This window comes from Halteromyces radiatus (genome assembly GCF_025201355.1).
Source record: "Halteromyces radiatus strain CBS 162.75 chromosome Unknown BX664scaffold_4, whole genome shotgun sequence".
NCBI classification, from domain to species: Eukaryota; Fungi; Mucoromycota; class Mucoromycetes; order Mucorales; family Cunninghamellaceae; genus Halteromyces; species Halteromyces radiatus.
Genome location: NW_026251690.1, coordinates 935,727 through 954,566, shown reverse-complemented (window position 1 = coordinate 954,566; position 18,840 = coordinate 935,727). Strand labels below are relative to the sequence as shown.

The following is an 18,840-nucleotide window of genomic DNA, read 5'->3' as shown; positions in this document are numbered from 1 at the left end:
TTACTCCTTGAATTTTGTATACACGATATGTATGAAATTATACGATCAATGATATTGATTGGATAATCATAGAATGTAAGTATTCTTGCTGTTATGCATGATACGACAACGACGACGACAACAACAACAACAACAACAACAGAAAAAAAAAACTTGTTTTCAAAAATATGATTTATTTATAGTGTGTGTGTCTGTGCTTGAGACCGAATTACAAATGAAATAAGAATTTCTCTATATAAAGCAAAAAAAGGATCATCCATTTCTTTCTTTCATTGTTGTTGTATTATCTTGTTTTCTTTTCCAAAAACACCAAAAAATAAAAAATAAAATAAAAATAAAACCATGGGATATTCTTTTTCATCAAAAAACTTGACACAACGATTTCATTCAGTCTTTTTCTCCTCTCGATGGTTGGATGATCAACAAGACGAAATACATGGACAAAAGAAGAGTTCATATCATCGTCGTCGACGACAATCATTGACTTTTCGTGATTTGGCTCCTGGATATCGTCGAAACAACTCTCGTAACAGTAGTAGTAGTAATATAAGTATTCAATCCATGGAAATAGAAGCTTTGATTAGTGAATATCCCGATTGTACACTTCATTTAACTCTGACACCATCCTTCTTCTATGTATAGCCTTTTTCTACCATAAAATCCTAGATAAATAGAAATAAAGTCATATATAATTGGGTTTTTTTTTATTATACGAAGAATTGTATCGTAGCTTATTGTGTGTTACGTGTGTATATGATCAAAAAAAAAAAAAAAAAGTAAGGGAGACATCAAACAAAAGAAATAATAAGGAGGTAAGGGGAAAAGAGAGAAAGGAGAAAAGACATGTTTAAACATCAAGTAATAATCTACGGGGGTCTTCCACCATTTCCTTAAGTCTAACCAAGAAGGTCACAGCTTCACGACCATCAATGATACGATGATCATAGGTAAGAGCAACATACATCATAGGTCGGATTTCAATCTAAAAAAATGTATATATAAAAAGATCAATTTTCCATTTTTACTCATATTCATTATATATTCCACCATTCTTTCTCTTTTATCCTTTTTTTTTTTTGTTTTTTTCCTTACCTTGCCATCAACAACCACAGGTCTTTCCTTGATAGCATGCATACCCAAGATACCGGACTGAGGAGGGTTCAAGATAGGGGTACCCATCAAAGAGCCAAACACGCCACCATTGGAGATGGTAAAGGTACCACCAGTCATATCTTCAATAGTGATTTTACCATCACGAGCCTTGTTACCCATGGCAGCAATATTCTTTTCAATATCCACAAAGGACATATCTTCAACATTGCGAAGTACAGGAGTCACCAAACCTTTGGGAGTAGAGACAGCCACACTCACATCAACGTAATCATGATACACCAAATCAGTACCTTCGATAGAGGCATTCACAGCAGGGATTTCTTGAAGAGCAATAGCAGAGGCCTTGACGAAAGCAGACATGAAACCAAACTTAACACCATGTTTCTTGACAACAGCATCCTTGTATTCCTTGCGCAATTGCATCAAACCCGACATATCGATTTCATTGAAAGTGGTGAGAGAAGCAGCGGTATCTTGAGATTGCTTCAATCGTTCAGCAATACGTAATCGCATACGGTTCATCTTGACACGAGTTTCATTACGGTTACCATATACCTTGACGGGTTCTTCTTCAGTGATAGGTTGTTGTTTTGGTTGTTCCTTTTTAGGTTTTGATTCTTGTTCTTGAGGTTTTGATTCTACCTTCTTGGGTTGTTCTTCTTGTTTAGGTTTTGATTCTTCTTGTTCTTCTTGTTTAGGAGCTTCTTCTTTCTTGGGAGTAGGAGCAGAACCTATTCAAAAAGAATTTATTATTATTATTAATAAAATTATATATAAATATATAAAAGATCATCATCATTTTACCTTCTTTAGGAGCATCTCCAAGTTCTAATTTGAAAAAGTCACCACCAACAGATACATTATCTTCTTCTTGAGCATATACTTCAATGATGGTACCAGAAGCAGGAGAGTTCACGGTCACATCTACCTTGTCAGTTTCAATAGTAGCCACTTCTTCATCTTGAGCAACAAAATCACCAACCTCTGTTTTCCCAAAAAAAGAAAAAAAAATCATAAATGTGGGTCATCCCATTTCTCTTGTGATATAGTCATACGCTCCCCCCTTTCATACCACCCATTAAATAAAAATCTTCTCTAATATCTTTATATACACATTTACTTACGTTTGACCCATTGTTTTAAAGTGCCTTCAGAAATGGATTCTGCCATTTGAGGAACCTTAACCACCTTGTCAGCTATAATGGGTCATAATAATAATAATAATAATAATAATAATAAAAGTTAAATCAATCTATTTCCTGAAAAACAATAATAATCATGAACAATGATCTTACCATAAGTTCTGAATTGTTGACGTAATGCTCCATATTGTACACCATTAGTTTTTCTACAAAGGAATGAATGACATTTAGTTATTGACTCTTTCCATCTTTTTTCCCACGAACACAACCATTCAAATGACGGATGGTTTCCCTTTTTCGTATATATATCTGATCATTTATTATATTTACTTACCCAAGACGATCCATACCAGTATACAAAGCAGCAGGTGTTTGAATATGTAAGTTTCTACTTGACACAAGTCGCAAGGCGTTCATGGTAGGTTTTAAGGCAGTGGTGCGAGTGATATTACGAGCAAGACGAGAGTGCATTGTTGTACAATATATATATATAGATATAAAAAGAGAGAAGGGGGAGAGGAAGAAGGTGAGGAGAGAGAGAGAAAAGAAAAAAAAAAAAGAGACGAGGAGAGGAAAAATAAAGAAGTTGTTGTAATGGAAAAAGAATAGAAAGAAAAAAAAAAAAAAAAAAAAACTCCACTAAAAAAAAATGACTATTTGTATACTTTCTCCCCTGTTGATTTGTCGAGCAACAATAAAAAAACACTCACGTACTCACTCTCCTTCTCACACATCATATATTGGTTGATATAAGTTAAACTCCGCGTGGGCCCCGTTTGAATTTTTCTCAATCTAAGCATTGAAAATTTTTTTTTTTATTTTTTCTTCCTTAACTCCAATATCCACCTCTTCTTATGAATAATATATTAGATTAAGAACCAATTATATATATATGTAATTATTAACTCATCAAATGATGAATGATCAATCAGCCACCTTTTATTAATATCAAGTTAAAATAGATTTGACACTTTTTTTTTTTTCCCGGGAAAACCGGAATCCTACCCATAAAGATCCGACTTTCACCGTTTTTCTTTTTTCATTTTTGTGATCGCAACCGTATATATATATATATATATATATATATAAACCAACCATCTTCATATTATGTTACATATAACTAGTAAATTAATATCACTAATATATATATAAAAAAAGATAGAAATCATCTTTAATTTTCACCCTTGAAAAATCTAGTTATATTATATAATCGCGCCATCAAGAGAAAAGGGGAAGAAACAATAAAAATACCTTTTGAGGTAATCGATCCATTTCAATATGAACATTCTTTTTTTTTTTTTTTTTTTATTGACACACGGGGATGCCCGTTATAGAACTAAAAATAAATCATTTTTAATACTCAGGTTTCGAAATGGATGATCGGGTGAACCGGATAAAGTATATTTCCCGGACATTTATATATCCTGAAGTTTTTGTAAACCTACGTTTCAACGGCACCTTTTTTTTTTTTTCTTTTATTAATATGAACAATCTAAAAGAATGCTAATAAAAGATGATGATTAATAATAAATAATATAATACTTGAATGATTCCAAATGATGATTCTTAATGAAGTTGACTTTAAAGTGACCATTTCGACTTTTATCGTATAACATGGTAATAATAAGTAGTAAATGATTATGATATGGTATAATGAACTTGAGATTTTATTTATTGAGATGAATATATAAATCTAAACTACCAACAAAAGACTTACCCAAAATCATCTTAATATTGGCTCTATAATAACAATGATATCTTTTAACATGGTTTTACTATGTTGCATCAGGCAATGATATTGACTATTCTATGTTATGCATCTATGAGGATCCATGCTACGAAAATGATATTATGATATTTCTAGTCTGGACGATTGATATGATGATAGTTGAATGATGAACTTGATTTCTTTTTTTTTTTTTTTTTTTTTTAAAAAAAAGAAAAGTTGATAACACTGTAGTAATAGGATCAAATTATATAATAATATATTTTTCAATCAGTGCCCTGAAAAGAAAGGTAAGATTTTTTTTCCCCCCTTTTATTGAACCGAGATTATCCAGCATTATGTGTGGAACAACACAGTTTTATTCGTGCATATGATTTTCTTTTTCACACGCATACAAACATTCATATTAGGGAAACTTGTTTTTTTTTTTTCTTCTTGTTCTCTTTTCTTCCTTTTTTTTTTTTCTTTTCTTCTATAATATGACCAACGAGATACCTCTGACACTAACATCATCACAACGAGCCACACTAATTGCTATCTTTGATACATTTCTGGCCTAATTAACGACTGCAGAGACAGATCAACTCCAACATGAACTAAGTCATCATCCAACCATATCACAACAAGATATCCAATTGTTATCACGTGCAACTATACGAGATCTCGACTCGACCTTTAATGCGATGGACAACACATTACAGCTACTGCAACGGTCACTGACCAAGGACAAACAAAAAGGGTTTCTTCGATTACTTTCCCTTTTATCTCATTCTACAGGTATGGCCTTTCTTACCCAAGGTCGTTGTTTAACACCTTTTGCACACATGGCTCGTTCTGACCGAGAAAAAATCATCATCCATTGGCAACAATCACGTTTTCATTTCTTTCGCTCGTTGTATATCTCGTTGGCTAGTTTGACTTGGGCAAATACCTATGCTCGTCCTGAGGCAAGCACTACGCTCCATCGTGCCATAGGTTACCCGACCTTTGATCCTATGCGTAGTTTACCTGATTATCAACCTGTACGTCATCATCCGCGTTTACCTATGGTATCATCACCCAATGAACTTCCAGATGATGGATTTGACGTGATTGTAATAGGAAGTGGTGCAGGTGGTGGTGTAGTTGCAGCTCAAGTAGCACTCGCCGGTTATTCTGTCTTGGTGATTGAAAAGGGACCTTATTATCATGAATCTGAATTCGTATTACAAGAAGGAATGGCTGCCCAAAGGAATATGGAACGTGGAGGTTCTTTTTTAAGTGAAGATGGCACCATGGCTTTCATGGCTGGTAGTTTGATTGGTGGTGGTACTTCCATTAATTATTCTGCCTCTTTACAGGTATTATATTTTCTTTTTATCATCTTAAACGCCTAGAAATAGAAATGATGATAATGATGATTTTTGATTCTCTTATTTTGGTAGTTACCACATTATGTACGATCTGAATGGGCTAAATTAGGTCTACCTTATTTTATTTCAAAGGAGGTAAAAAAAAAAAATACAAATGATCGAAAATCCTTAACTCTATTTTTTCGGACTTTTATAGTTTGTGAATAATAACACGCGTGTATGTGAAAGAATAGGTGTGACAACTCAAGGCATCAAGTTACATGGTAGCAATCAAGTGTTGATGAAAGGTTGTGAGTAAGTATTTATGTTATCTATTTTTTTTTTTTTTTTTTGTCTTGAAGAGAGTTATACCGATCTTTTTTTTTTTTTTTTTTTGAATAATACAGAAAGCTGGGATATCATGCAGAACTTATACCACAAAATTCAGGAGGCCATCCACATGAATGTCATTGGTGTTCTACAGGATGTCGTGATGGAATTAAAAATGGATCTATGAATACTTGGCTACGAGATGTAGTTGCAAATGGAGGAAAAATCATGAATAAGACGACAGTTCGACGAGTGATGATTGATGATAGGACGGGAAAAGCCACAGGGGTAGTCATTGCTCACCACGATGATGATAGTGAAAGAATAATTCATGCAAAAAAAGTGGTGGTATCGGGTAGTTCTCTACATTCACCAGGCATTCTTTTGCGTAGCGGATTGAAAAACAAACATATTGGTGAACATCTCCATGTTCATAGCTGTATTGCCACATTTGGGTATTTTGAGCATGTGATAGATACTCATAAGGGTACGATGATGACAGCCTATTCGGATGTGGTGGCCAATACACCTGAAAATGATCATTATGGGGCAAAAATCGAAGGTGTATCACATCATGTTGGTATGGTGGCTAATGCTAATCCATGGCATGGTAGTCTTGATCATAAGCGTGCCATGTTACGTTGGCGTTATAGTACTTCTTTATTAACCGTTGTACGTGAAAAAGATTCTTATGGAAAAGTCTTTTATGATGGGGTACATCATGATCAGGTCAAAGTCAATTATAAAATGTCGAAACATGATCGTCGATCAACCGTGGCCGGAATTGTTGCTAGTGCTAACATCTTGGTAGCAGCCGGCGCACGAGAGATTAGAACAATGCAGCATGTTGTGCCACCTTTTATATTTGCTGAGGACGAAGAAGTAAGTCCTGATCATCCACGATTTATCCGTTGGTTGAAAGAGCAAGTCATCCCTGCTGGTGCTCCCGCTATTGTGAGTAATCCTCATCAAATGGGAACATGGTAAAAAAAAAAAAAAAATAGAAATAGAAGTAGAAATAGAAAATAATTACTTTTTATTGATGATGTTTCCTCTTTTTTCCTTATCTCTCTTTTCTTTCTTTCTTTCTTTCTTTCTTTCTTTCCTTCTTTCTTTCTTTTTTTTTCTTTTTTTTTTTTTTTTAAAAAAAAATAGTCGTATGGGACCTTCTCCACGTGTATCCGTAGTCAAGCCAACAGGTGAAACTTGGGAAGTAAACGGTTTATATGTTGCTGATGCCTCTGTTTTCCCTACTGGTTCGGGTACCTTTTTTTTTTTTTAAAAAAAAGAAAGAAACGTCTCAATTTAATGGAATTTAATTATTTATTTTCATGTTTAGGTGTCAATCCTATGATAACCATTATGTCTACCTGTTTACATATTGCGGATCAATTATTAATCTCCCTTCGTTCTTCTTCCAAGTTATAAATAAAAATATCGAATGGTGAGAGAGAGAGAGCAACTTCGTTCAAGTGACCCACATTTTTTTTTCAACTTCTTTTTCCCTCCTTTTTCTTTAACTTCACGAACGTGACAGATGGCAACTGTATTATTTTAAGCGAAAAAGCCAATAAACATAAATGATGACACGTTCATTATATTTTGACCTACACAACTAGCAAGAAAGAAATGATTACTTTGTGAGAAAATATGACACCTGGAATTACTGATTTTTTCCATGTGAAGCTTCTTTTCTGCGTTTGATTAGAGATTTGTTTGCATTGGGTCTTGAATATATTTGCGGTGATTCTTTTTTTTTTTTTTTTTATATTACGGAAATGGATGATTGATGATTAATGATGTCAATAGAAACTTTCTTATTCTTTATTATAGTCTCTTCTTAATGATCATAGCTAAATCAATAATTTGATCGTTTTGGAAGCTTGGGTATCAAGAGTGGTTCGAAACTGCGTGTTATCCCATTAACTATAAAACGTTGAGGACCATTACGGCGGGGCGAATCATAAGTCTAGCATGATTCCATTTCTTTCTATGCCTGAGCTATATGCTTAATCCGGGTAGCAAAAACCTGCGACGTTTAAACTTACGGTTGTAAGTATCAAAAAAAAAGACTTTACTTACCATATTTCTCTTTCTATTCGTTTTTGTATATTCTCTTTTTGGTATAATCAATACAATGCAAATCATCGCTTTTTTCGCCTGCAAACCATATTATTCAATTACGCAAATTATCTATTCCTCTCCGCCAATTTTTATGAAAAAAAAAAGGTACATTGACTTGGATGATGCCAATCAGAAGCATCAGTGATGCCCACATGATATTCATGCTCCTATAAATAAATGTATCTTCCGAAGGCTGCATAGTACCATGAAGACAACCTTGATAACAACGTCAAATGGAACAGGAAGAACAAGGAACAAGAACTCTTACAAGTGATATGATCGATTGGGCAACCGACAAGGTAAAAAAAAAAAAAAAAAAAAAAAAAAAAAAAAGATGATTAGTGGAGACCCGTTATTGATTCTTTTTAACATGTATTTCTTTTCTCTGTAGGTTGCGGATTTGCAGATCACATTGATCCGGATCTATCACGTCCTTCTCTTTATACCCTTTAGGAAACATGAACCTGCAGCATTTGTAGATCACTAGACGCCCAACTCTGACAGACGAAGGTCGCTCATGGGATCCCTACATCTTCGAACATTAGCATACTACTAGTGTCCTAGTTTTTTTTTTTAATAATATTATATTATCACTCATGATCATCATTTTTAATAAATGCTTGTTTTATTATTATTACTATTTATTACAGTTTTGTTATTATTACAGTACTCATGATCATTTTTTTCAATAAATGCTTATTTTATTTATTATTTATGTATTATTTCCTTTTGAGAACGACATGCATTGAGGGTAGGATAGTATCGTATGTCGAATATCCCTTTCCTATGCCAGTGATACTGTTCATTTCATTTTATCACGAGACCACGAGAACATTATGTACCAAGAGCTACATGATAACGAACGTAAATGGGGCGGCAAAAAAAAAAAAAATAATAATAATCTCGGTTCCTGATAAAAAAATGACAAAAGCAGATCAAATGGTCACGTTGTTTGAATGGCAATCCATTGTTGTCATATTTAGTTAGTTTAACTATATAAAGTAACTATAATATAAGTGAACTATCATCTTATATTATTCAACCAAAAAAAAAATAAAAAATAAAAAAATAAAAAAATAAAATAAAAAAGACGACGGATGGTTTGATATAAATAAGGAGAAGGAAAGGAGAAACGAAGATCCCTCCCATTTCCATTTTTAGAAACCAACGTCATTGTAATATAGGAGAACAATAGGAAGAAGGTAAATGCATCCATTTTAACGTAAAAGGAGAGTAAACAATTGACAGCCAGGGTGGATAACCGAACAAAGGAAAAAAATGAAAAAAAGAGGAATAAAATGAGGTGTTGATAGACTTCTTCCAATCAAACAATTACTCTCCCCTACTTTCTTTTCTTTCTTTTTTTTTTTTTGAAAAAAATATTCTATATACAGTAATGTTTATTTCCAACAAGTCAGTATTGATATATTTCTGCGTGATGATGGTGATGATGACAATGGTAGTGCATGCTCTACCACTCAATCTTAGCAAACTCCTTGGTGGAAGCAAAGATCAAGCAGATGTATCTAATGATAAGCCGTTTCCATCGCCAGAGAAGAACCATCCTATAATAGAATCAACGCAAGATGGCAATAATGTATCGAATGTGATAGATGATGCATCACTAAGAAAGGATATCCGTCTAGTGGCTCTTAAACTGAAAGATTTTCTGGACGCTATACAACGACATGATGATATCATTGATGATGTGCGAGAGCCCGTCCATCATGTTGTCGATTTACTTCAAAAATTACAAAAGCAATCCAATTTGACACAGTGGTCTGATAACAAAGTGATACCTGATCTGATAAACACCATTCAGGTTATTGGTGATGCTGCGATTGAACAGGATGATGATGCTAAAATCCAACGATTAGTAGATGATCTCACTCAAAGCGTTTACACACTGGCTGCACACCTTGATCCTCATACTTATAAAAATAATACAATGGATCCTACTACTTCTTCTTCTTCTTCTTCTTCTTCTTCTTCTTCTGTTCCAACTACCATGGATACCAATAATAATGACGTAGTCGGCACTGATCCTGCTACTTCCGTTCCAACGACAACGGATACCAATAATAATGATGTAGTCGGTACTGAGCCTGATCTTACTAGTTTGGATCAAGCCGTAGAAGATACTCAAGCACCTTAAATCCATTATATACATACAAAGTTTAATGACTCGTATTTAGTTTATTATTTAAGAATGGCACTAATAATAATAATAATAATAAAAGTGTATTGAGTCGGACAGACCACTTTGTGTAACAAAAGGCAGCTTTATTTTTTCTCTTTTTCCTTTCGAGAGGCTTTAATTCTTTCTTCTTTTTTTCCCTTCTATATTCTCACTCTTTCAGTTTTCTGTTGGTTTAAATCAATTTGATATTCAATGAAAACACTAAATGGGAAAAAAAAGTGAGCCTATTGGTATATCAATATTCAAGATGAATAACGGATCTATGCTTTCACCTTTTTTTTTTTTTTGGCTACAAAGTGCAATGCAAGGTATCAATGGTAAACGAATTTAAAAAAATAGAGAGACTACATATTGCTAACTGATGTTATTGACTTATATATTATTCATATAGATATTTGAACAAGGAAACAACGCTGGTAACATCGTCGCAATAAAGGATAGAAACTGGGAAAAGCTTTATGGAAGACGTTCAACATATATTCTGGGATGCAGGATGACGGATGAAATACATATATATGGAAGTTAAGGAATAAGTATGATACTTATTGATTAAAGCAATGCATTGGATCAATATAGGATTGTGATGGAGATGGATCAGTTAGGCTTGGAATAGAATATTTTGTACCAAGGAATAAAGAAGTGAATACATTATCTGCGATGAATTTTTATTATTTTACTTGATTGATGAATGGGAATGATTAATTATACTTTTTTTCCTTATTCAACAAAGCACTTGTTTACGTCTTCCTTAATTTTTGAGTTCATATCTTTATTAAAAACAGTGTACCTTCTCAAGTTTGTAGTCAATTGCGAGAGATGGCGTGAATCCGTTCTATGGTTCGCTTCTTTGAGCTGTAGCAAATGAATACTCCTAGTGCAGAAAATCCCCCTTTTTTATTCTGCTTGAACGTAAACATGATGATGGATTTTTTTGAATATATGGAAGATATCTTCTCCTTCGGGGGGTATGAAAAAAGAGGAGAGATCTCCAAAAAAAAAAAAAAAAAAGAAAAAGAAAAAGGTGAATGGCAGCCATGGAAACGTTCTTTTTTTAGGGGCTCACTTTTTTTTTCTGTTGCAAAGTATCCGAGAAAAATTTCAATTAGTTATTCTCCTTAAATGACGCAGATGGTACAAAAAAAAAAAAAAAAAAAAAAAAAATAGGAGCAAGAAAAATGACGAGATGGATTCACGTAGAAGGATGGCCTCGAAAGAGAAGAATGGATGAATGCTGGGAATATTCTTTTACTACGCGTATGTTCCTTTTTTTTTTTTAATTGTGCATTTTATCATTCGTTTCCTATCATTCCCTTTTTTTATTCTTCTTATTCTATACTGTCACCTTTTTCCTTCTTTGTCATCAATTTTATTTATCATCTTAACAATGAGAATCCATTATTCTATTGGGCTCTTATTGGGTTGTATCGTCCTTTGCCAACTAGTAGTCGGGACCACATCTTCCAGTCAGGCTCTCAAATTTGATAAACGAACATGGGTATCCTCTCATCCCACCTTGATAGATAAAAATGTACGATCCTATCTAACCAAGGAGCTTGTTCGTCGAACTTATATCATGATTAACTCGCGCTCTACAACTCACCGTGATGATGCTTACCAAGATGATAATAATGCATTGGATTACACTGGCTCACAAGGTAACGCGCCCTATACCACTACTATAACAACAGGAAGCGTGATTCCTTCAGGCCAAGTAGATAGTATGGTAACGGAGATCAGATCACTATTCAAGGATATTCTATCAACCAACGCTAACAATAACAACAATGACGATGATGACAGTACAAATACCAAAGAATGGATTGATATTGTGAAGGATATGATCAAAGCACTCAATAGACTTTTCAAGGCTGCTGCATTGGATGATCGATTGGAGATGGATGATGTGTTGCCATCTGCCGAGGATGGTACGCTGTACGCACCTAATCCGAACAAGAAGCGGTCATTTTCGTCAAGTCACCATATCAACCACCCAGATTCATATTATCAGGGTCCCATCAACAACTTAAAGTCTAGCGGTCGAGGAAAAAAAAGTGTTGAAGAAAACGGTGATGGTGGCACAGAAAGTGATTCACAGCATCACGGTGAAGGTGGACATGAAGGCGGTGACGGCGGCACAGAAGGAGATTCACAGCATCATAGTGAAGGTGGACATGAAGGTGGTGATGGTGGCACAGAAGGAGATTCACAACATCATAGTGAAGGTGGACATGAAGGTGGTGATGGCGGCACAGAAGGAGATTCCCAACATCATATTGAAGGTGATGGTGGTAAAGAAGGAGATTCCCAACGTCATGGTGAAGGTGGACATGAAGGTGGTGATGGCGGCACAGAAGGTGATTCCCAGCATCATGGTGAAGGTGGACATGAAGGCGGTGATGGCGGCGCAGAAGGTGATTCACAACATCATATTGAAGGTGATGGCGGTAAAGAAGGAGATGCTCAACATCATCGTAAAGATCGACATAGAGAAAGTGGCGATGGCGGTAAAGAAGGGGATGCTCAACATCATCGTAAAAATGGATATGGAGAAGGTGGCGATGGTGGCAAAGAAGGGGATGCCGAACATCATCGTAATTTACAGACTCCCGCCAAAGTGAAAAGATCATCGGTACCTGATTCACAGAAAGTCAAAGAGGCAGCGCAAACAGTTCTTGACTTGGTTGATCAATTACAAGCCTACGCAAGAGAAGATCAAGTTGATGATCAAAAACCATTGAAAGCTCTCACTCTGAAAATCAAACAATTGGTGGCACTCATTACAGGGAAAGCTTCGCCTGCTACAGACTCTAATTAAATCACCTGATTACTATTATTCTTTTTCTTTCACTTGTGTTTAATAAATATTACTTAATCGTCTTATCTGTGATAAATAATGCCATTGACTTTTTTTTTTTTTTACATTTTTGTTAATACATATTATTTGGAACATGTCTTCAAGCGATAACGTTCACTATGACATTGTCTTTTTTTTTTTCTTTCATTTCACTTATGCTGATAGATATTAGCTAGCACTTTAATAATAGTATTCACAATGAGTTTTTTTTTCCTTTTTGTGTGCGTGTATACGTGTGTGTAAAGGCATAGGGAATAACTTTCTTACCCAGGCGTTAGGGAGATAAAAAAGGAAGACATCTCCCTAGCCTTTTCTTCTGTTGATTCTATGCATATGTACCCGAGTAAACAAGAAGTTACGGCAAGTTTGTTTTTTTTTTTTTTCTTTTTTTCTTTTTTTTTTTTCTTTTTTTTTTTTTTTTGTAAGGGACTCACCTCCTCCAAATAATCGCAGATGGGCTGAAAAAAAACATGTAAAACTATAATAATTTCCTATCCTTAGTTTATCCTCCATGTGTAAAAGGATGTTTATGCATTGGAACTTTGTTTTTTTCTTTTCTCTCCTTTGTCTCCTTTTATTCAAATTTGATTTAAGGATCATCGTCGTCATGATGTTAGATTTCTGCAATAGCAGTCTTTTGCAGATAAATCTTCTATTACTCCCTCCTTGTTTTCTGGATGTATCTTTTATACAACTCAATGTCGCAAAAAGAATCCTTTTTTTTCAATTGCGCCAGTAGTCTTGCATAAACTTTGATAAAAGAGGAGGAAACACTTCTCCTTCCTCTCTCCCACAAAAAAAAAAAAAAAAAAAAAAAAAAATGCTGAGTTAATTTTAAGGATCTTGCATTTTGGTCAACAAAAACAAAATCTAATCCAAGATCGTCGTCTTTTCAAAAGATGCATGATGATCACCATCTTCCCTAAACAACAACCCCTAATTTTTTTTTTTGCGCCTTATAATGGTAACTCCCATGGTCTTTACATGACATCCAGTGAATATAAAAAGAAACCGTTTCTTTTAATTTTATCTCTTGTTGTTTTACTTTATTCATTTTTTACTTAATCATAATACATATACACACCTTCCTAATATCATCATGGTTAAATTTGGTTATCTTGCCCTTGTGGCTTCCGCTTGTCTTGCCACTGCATTCGCTGCCCCCGTCACGCAAAAAAATGATGTTTTACTCTCTCAACAAAAACAAGCTCTTACTTCCGATAAAGAAAATATCCGTTTGAAGAAGCGTGATGCAGCACTTGGTCCTGAGGTAGGTGACCTCCTTGACCTAGTCCTAGAAGGTCTTCAACCGGTTATCGAAACGCTAAACAAGCGTGATGGACTTGACTTAGGTGATGTCGTCGACTTAGATGGCATCCTTGATGGAGTAGTAAAGAAGCGTGATGGACTTGACTTAGGTGATGTCGTTGACTTAGATGGCATCCTTGATGGAGTAGTAAAGAAGCGTGATGGACTTGACTTAGGTGATGTCGTTGACTTAGATGGCATCCTTGATGGAGTAGTAAAGAAGCGTGATGGACTTGACTTAGGTGATGTCGTTGACTTAGATGGCATCCTTGATGGAGTAGTAAAGAAGCGTGATGGACTTGACTTAGGTGATGTCGTCGACTTAGATGGCATCCTTGATGGAGTAGTAAAGAAGCGTGATGGACTTGACTTAGGTGATGTCGTTGACTTAGATGGCATCCTTGATGGAGTAGTAAAGAAGCGTGATGGACTTGACTTAGGTGATGGACTAGGTGACGGATTAGATGATGGATTAGGTGGCACCGTTGGCGACCTCGTTAGCAACGTAGGTGATGTCGTTTCTGACCTCCTTGGTGACTCTTGAATCCTAAAATAATTGGACTACTACTCTATTCCCCCCCCCCACGAAAATCATTCTGATGTATCTGGCACCTTCTAACTCTTCTTTTTATTGTTCTGATTATCATTTTATTATTTATTCAAAGTTCGCCTTATTTACATAGTTTATCAATACATTAATTATATCAAATAAAAAAATACCTTATGCTCCATTGGATTTTTTGAAGCTAATTGTTTTTGGTGATAGGTAGTCGCAACAATATAGTGTAATCAGATTAATAATTTTTTTTTTTTCGTTTGACACCAAGAAATTGACAATGATTGAGAAACAAATGAATACAAGAAGAAAGTGATGATAACGCCCTTACAAGTATTCTTCGCGAAGAATAAAAGATGTATGACATATCATCGTTTGCTCTACTTAACCAGAAGAGGGAGACCCTCCAATGTACAAAGTTCAATTTTTTATATAATCATCACCTGTCAATGGATGCTTTTTTCCCTTTCGTGTCAAAAGTGTCACTCGTTACATCTCTGTAGTATACAAAAGTGCCATCATTTGGTCATATCGTATTTTCAAGTAATGTGATGAAGCTATGATATCAGGCGTAAGATGTGTATGAGAATGGGATACATATATAGTATTGTAAGGGAGAAAAAAAGGGTATCTCTTGCATAAACTAAACAAGAGCATAGAGTCCATACGATAAATGTGTAACGGATGATTGAGTAAGAATGAGGAGAAATCAAGTTTCCCTTTCCTTTTCTCCTCCTCCTCCAATCAGTTCAAAGAAAAATAAAATGGATGAAAAGCAAGGGGATAGATGCGTTGAGGGAAAAAAAAAGAATAGGAGATAGAAACTAGTCATTCTAGGAGTGTTTGAGCGCGTTCTCTCTCCCCTACTATCAAGACAACTTCGGAAGATGCAAGCGTTATATCAACACTAATGCAAAACGGGAAAAGGGTGATGATGATTCTATCATAATAATACGATGCTAGTGTTATGCTTTTGCATAGGTATCCATTATCTTTTTTTTTCAGTTTTATTCGAGAACAAAAAAAAAAAGGAAGAGTAAGTATAGACATCTTCTGATTTCTATTTCGAAAAAAAAGGAACGCATATTAAAATCATCAACCATTGATTGATTCATTCTTATTAAATTCCGTTATTTGAAAGATGAAAATAAGAAGAGAGGAGACAGATGATGCCTTTAAAAAAAAAGGTTTTCAAGCTGATTAACTTCCATTTTTTTTATTCTTCTTTGAGGCGTTAATAAGGAGCTTTAATCAAAGTAAAATATGTAGTCATGAAAACAAGTCGAAAAAAAAAACAATGATTTTTTTTTTAAGTGGCATTCTTTGAAAGAAAAGGAGTCGGTACTGGATCTATCTACTACAATTACAATAATGATTGGTTCCCTTTCCATCTTATATAAAGAAGACCTTTCACTTATTTATTCAATCTTCTTTTTTTTTTTTTTCTTTACCAATATTTTCTTTTGTTCTACTTATTCTTTTTTTTTTTTTTTAACAATAATAAAAAAAATGAAGTTCGTTTATATCACTGTAGCCATCAGTCTATTGATGCAAGTGCAAGCGGCACCTATTCTTAATGATGGGATCAATGTGACACCAGAAGGTGTGGATGCCTCCAAGATCAGTACCCAATTGAATGCCGATACGGTCCAAGTAGCTGGAGAAAAAGTATATGGACAGGAGGGTGGACTCTTACATGAAGATGGATCATTAACCACACGTGGGATTTTCAAATTTATGGATGTTCGACCTGGTGATGTGGAATTATTCAAACCTTTCGGTATAACCTTGTCAGCCGATAACCTCGGCGATGCAGAGATTGAACGTGCACGCGATGCCGATTTCGTCAAACGAGATGAAAGCAATGATGACGATGGTGATGATCTTTTGAAGCCTGGTCATATCTCTTCTTCTTCTTCTTATCGAAATAATTTGTCTGCCGAACGTATCGACGATTTGTTGACCAAACGTGGAGCAGAAGAAGAAGAAGATGATGATAATTCAAATGAAAACACGCCTGATCATCCTGGTAGACCTCCAGCTGGAATGACAGATGAACAATTGGATGATTTCTATACCAAACGAGATAAAGTGGCTGACGACAATAATACCGAGAATCAGGATGATGATACTACCAATCAAAAGAATACTGATAACTCAGATGATGCTGGGACCAAGAAGGAGAAAGGCGGACAGAAGGCCACTTCTAATGAAGATGATTCTGATGGTACTGCTGGTGGTGATGAATCTGCTAGTAAGGATGGAAAGGATATCACACGGACGGATGAAACAAACAATTCTTCTGGCTCTGATTAGTCGATCCTCATTCATAGGATGGGACGGTGGCGATCAAAAGTAAATATACATAAAAAAAGAGGCTTTTTGTTTAAATCATACTTCTTACACTTTCTTTTAAAAATAATAAAAGACATACATATTCAAGATTCATCATATATTTCGTCTATTTCTTTTGTATCAATTTCACAGTTTCATAAGATACTTTTATTGATAGATGTTGATAATGGAGACAGATATACAAGATTAATTTAAATAAAAAAAAATAACTAACTAGGGAAGGCGATCATCCATTTTTATTTTTGTTGTTGTTGTTGTTGTTGTTGATTTTGGTATTGTTGGTAGTAGAACCACTGATCCAAGGATGAGCAAGAGCTTGATCAGGCGTGATACGATGAGCAGGATCCCATTGTAAACATTGTTTCAAAAAGTCCACAAAGAGTACAAAAGTAGTTGTGGTTGACGATCCATTCTTACTATTGCCTTCATGTTGATATTTCCTTTCCAATGCTTGTTCCAAAGTTTTTGTTCGAGGTAGACGTTTCTTCCCTTTTGAATTCGCAACAATCCTAGGTTGTCCCAATGCATCAAAAAATAGTTTACGTCGAGTGCATTTTTCCACAAGTGATCCATGAGGCACATCCAATACTTCCATAATACAAGCCAATTGTTCTTGTTCATTTTCCCCTGGAAATAAAGGATACCCAGTATATAATTCCGCCAAAATACATCCTACACTCCACATGTCAATGGCCATTCCATAATTCATACCAAGAATTACTTCAGGAGACCGGTAAAATCGACTTTGAATATACGTATATACTAAATATATTTAAATAAAAAGAAAATAAGTCTTTTTTTTCTTTTTCTTTGTCTTATCTCTCACTTTTTTTTCACTTGCCTTTTTCATTTTCCAAACAGGAACTTCCAAAATCAATCACTTTGATAGCACTTTTACTAGGTGATTTCAATAAGATATTCTATCAAAGGAAAAAAAAAATAAGAGTGAATAAAAAAAAAAACGTACTTTTTCTTTTATTGTTATACCTCTGGCTTCAAGTCACAATGAATTAATTTATGTTGGTGTAACAAGGAAAGAGATTGCAAAATTTGTACCGTAAATCTAATCCATCAACGAAAAATAAAATAAAATATGAGAGTCATTCAAATGTCAAACGATTTCTTCCAAGTTTTCATTTTACCTTTTGATCAAGCCCATACTAAAGCCTTGGAAATGATTACTTTTGATAAAATCATAAAGGTTGATACTAAGACATTCAAATACGATGCATAAATGTTGCCGAAATAAGAAATGATCTTTCATTCGTACATTATGATGTGTATCATCAGGATCCTATATTCAATAAAAATTATGATTTTTTTTTTTGGTTATTACGATAATTTCCCTCCTTTTTCTTTTTAATATATTTTCCTTTACCCATTGTACTAATCGTTTCAAAATATGAATTTCCACCATAGCTTGTGTATGAAACCGTTTCTTGTTCCGAATTAACTTGACCGCCACTGTTTGACCAGATTTGTGATCAAAACATTTCAATACCTGACCAAAAGATCCCTTGCCCAATACATTCAAGACTTCATATCGATAGGCCAAATGATCTCGTAGTACAATGTGATAATCTCCACGTTCATCATCGTAACCATCATTATAAAATCCAGAAGATGAATTTTTCGGTTGTTGCTGTTGTTGTCTGCGTTTGCGGCTGTCTGGTTGTCCCATAAAATATATCGATTCATATTGTTGCATTTCCTTCTTTTCATAGTCTGTTAGGCACAACGCTGTTGCTTGTTGTAGATTCATAGCTTGTCCTCCTTGGAATGCAACCGAAGTTTCTTCTTC

At 34.7% G+C, this 18,840-nt stretch overlaps 7 protein-coding genes across 7 annotated transcripts; 5 read left to right on the top strand and 2 right to left on the bottom strand.

Annotated features, from left to right (window-relative positions):
- Positions 1-784: 784 nt before the first annotated feature.
- BX664DRAFT_331995 (dihydrolipoyllysine-residue succinyltransferase E2 component) lies at positions 785-2,844 on the bottom strand. The gene is made up of 6 exons (XM_051545240.1): positions 2,590-2,844; positions 2,409-2,461; positions 2,238-2,309; positions 1,918-2,097; positions 1,093-1,844; positions 785-982 (listed from the first exon to the last, which is right to left on the bottom strand). Exons 1-6 carry the CDS (start codon positions 2,724-2,726, stop codon positions 848-850), a joined length of 1,329 nt encoding a protein of 442 aa, XP_051399872.1. The 5' UTR covers positions 2,727-2,844; the 3' UTR covers positions 785-847.
- Positions 2,845-4,437: 1,593 nt separating this feature from the next.
- Positions 4,438-7,385, top strand: BX664DRAFT_331992 (uncharacterized protein). The gene is made up of 6 exons (XM_051545239.1): positions 4,438-5,321; positions 5,406-5,468; positions 5,530-5,627; positions 5,720-6,625; positions 6,798-6,904; positions 6,982-7,385. The coding sequence occupies exons 1-6, from the start codon at positions 4,665-4,667 to the stop codon at positions 7,068-7,070; spliced, it is 1,920 nt and encodes a 639-aa protein (XP_051399871.1). The 5' UTR covers positions 4,438-4,664; the 3' UTR covers positions 7,071-7,385.
- A 1,777-nt stretch (positions 7,386-9,162) lies between these two features.
- Positions 9,163-9,921, top strand: BX664DRAFT_314272 (uncharacterized protein; the record flags this gene model as incomplete). The annotated part of the gene is made up of 1 exon (XM_051542656.1): positions 9,163-9,921. The coding sequence occupies one exon, from the start codon at positions 9,163-9,165 to the stop codon at positions 9,919-9,921; it is 759 nt and encodes a 252-aa protein (XP_051399870.1).
- A 1,429-nt stretch (positions 9,922-11,350) lies between these two features.
- On the top strand, positions 11,351-12,781 carry BX664DRAFT_349448 (uncharacterized protein; the record flags this gene model as incomplete). Its single annotated transcript, XM_051547601.1, has 1 exon — positions 11,351-12,781. The coding sequence occupies one exon, from the start codon at positions 11,351-11,353 to the stop codon at positions 12,779-12,781; it is 1,431 nt and encodes a 476-aa protein (XP_051399869.1).
- A 499-nt stretch (positions 12,782-13,280) lies between these two features.
- Positions 13,281-13,623, top strand: BX664DRAFT_331990 (uncharacterized protein). The gene has a single exon (XM_051545238.1). The coding sequence runs from the start codon at positions 13,332-13,334 to the stop codon at positions 13,557-13,559; it is 228 nt and encodes a 75-aa protein (XP_051399868.1). The 5' UTR covers positions 13,281-13,331; the 3' UTR covers positions 13,560-13,623.
- A 20-nt stretch (positions 13,624-13,643) lies between these two features.
- BX664DRAFT_125822 (uncharacterized protein) lies at positions 13,644-14,864 on the top strand. The gene has a single exon (XM_051539782.1). It carries the CDS (start codon positions 13,920-13,922, stop codon positions 14,670-14,672), a length of 753 nt encoding a protein of 250 aa, XP_051399867.1. The 5' UTR covers positions 13,644-13,919; the 3' UTR covers positions 14,673-14,864.
- Positions 14,865-16,448: 1,584 nt separating this feature from the next.
- BX664DRAFT_365300 (kinase-like domain-containing protein) lies at positions 16,449-18,747 on the bottom strand (the record flags this gene model as incomplete). Its single annotated transcript, XM_051548460.1, has 6 exons — positions 16,449-16,471; positions 17,331-17,801; positions 17,899-17,959; positions 18,027-18,102; positions 18,182-18,333; positions 18,418-18,747. The coding sequence occupies 6 exons, from the start codon at positions 18,745-18,747 to the stop codon at positions 16,449-16,451; spliced, it is 1,113 nt and encodes a 370-aa protein (XP_051399866.1).
- Between the last annotated feature and the right edge of the window lie 93 nt (positions 18,748-18,840).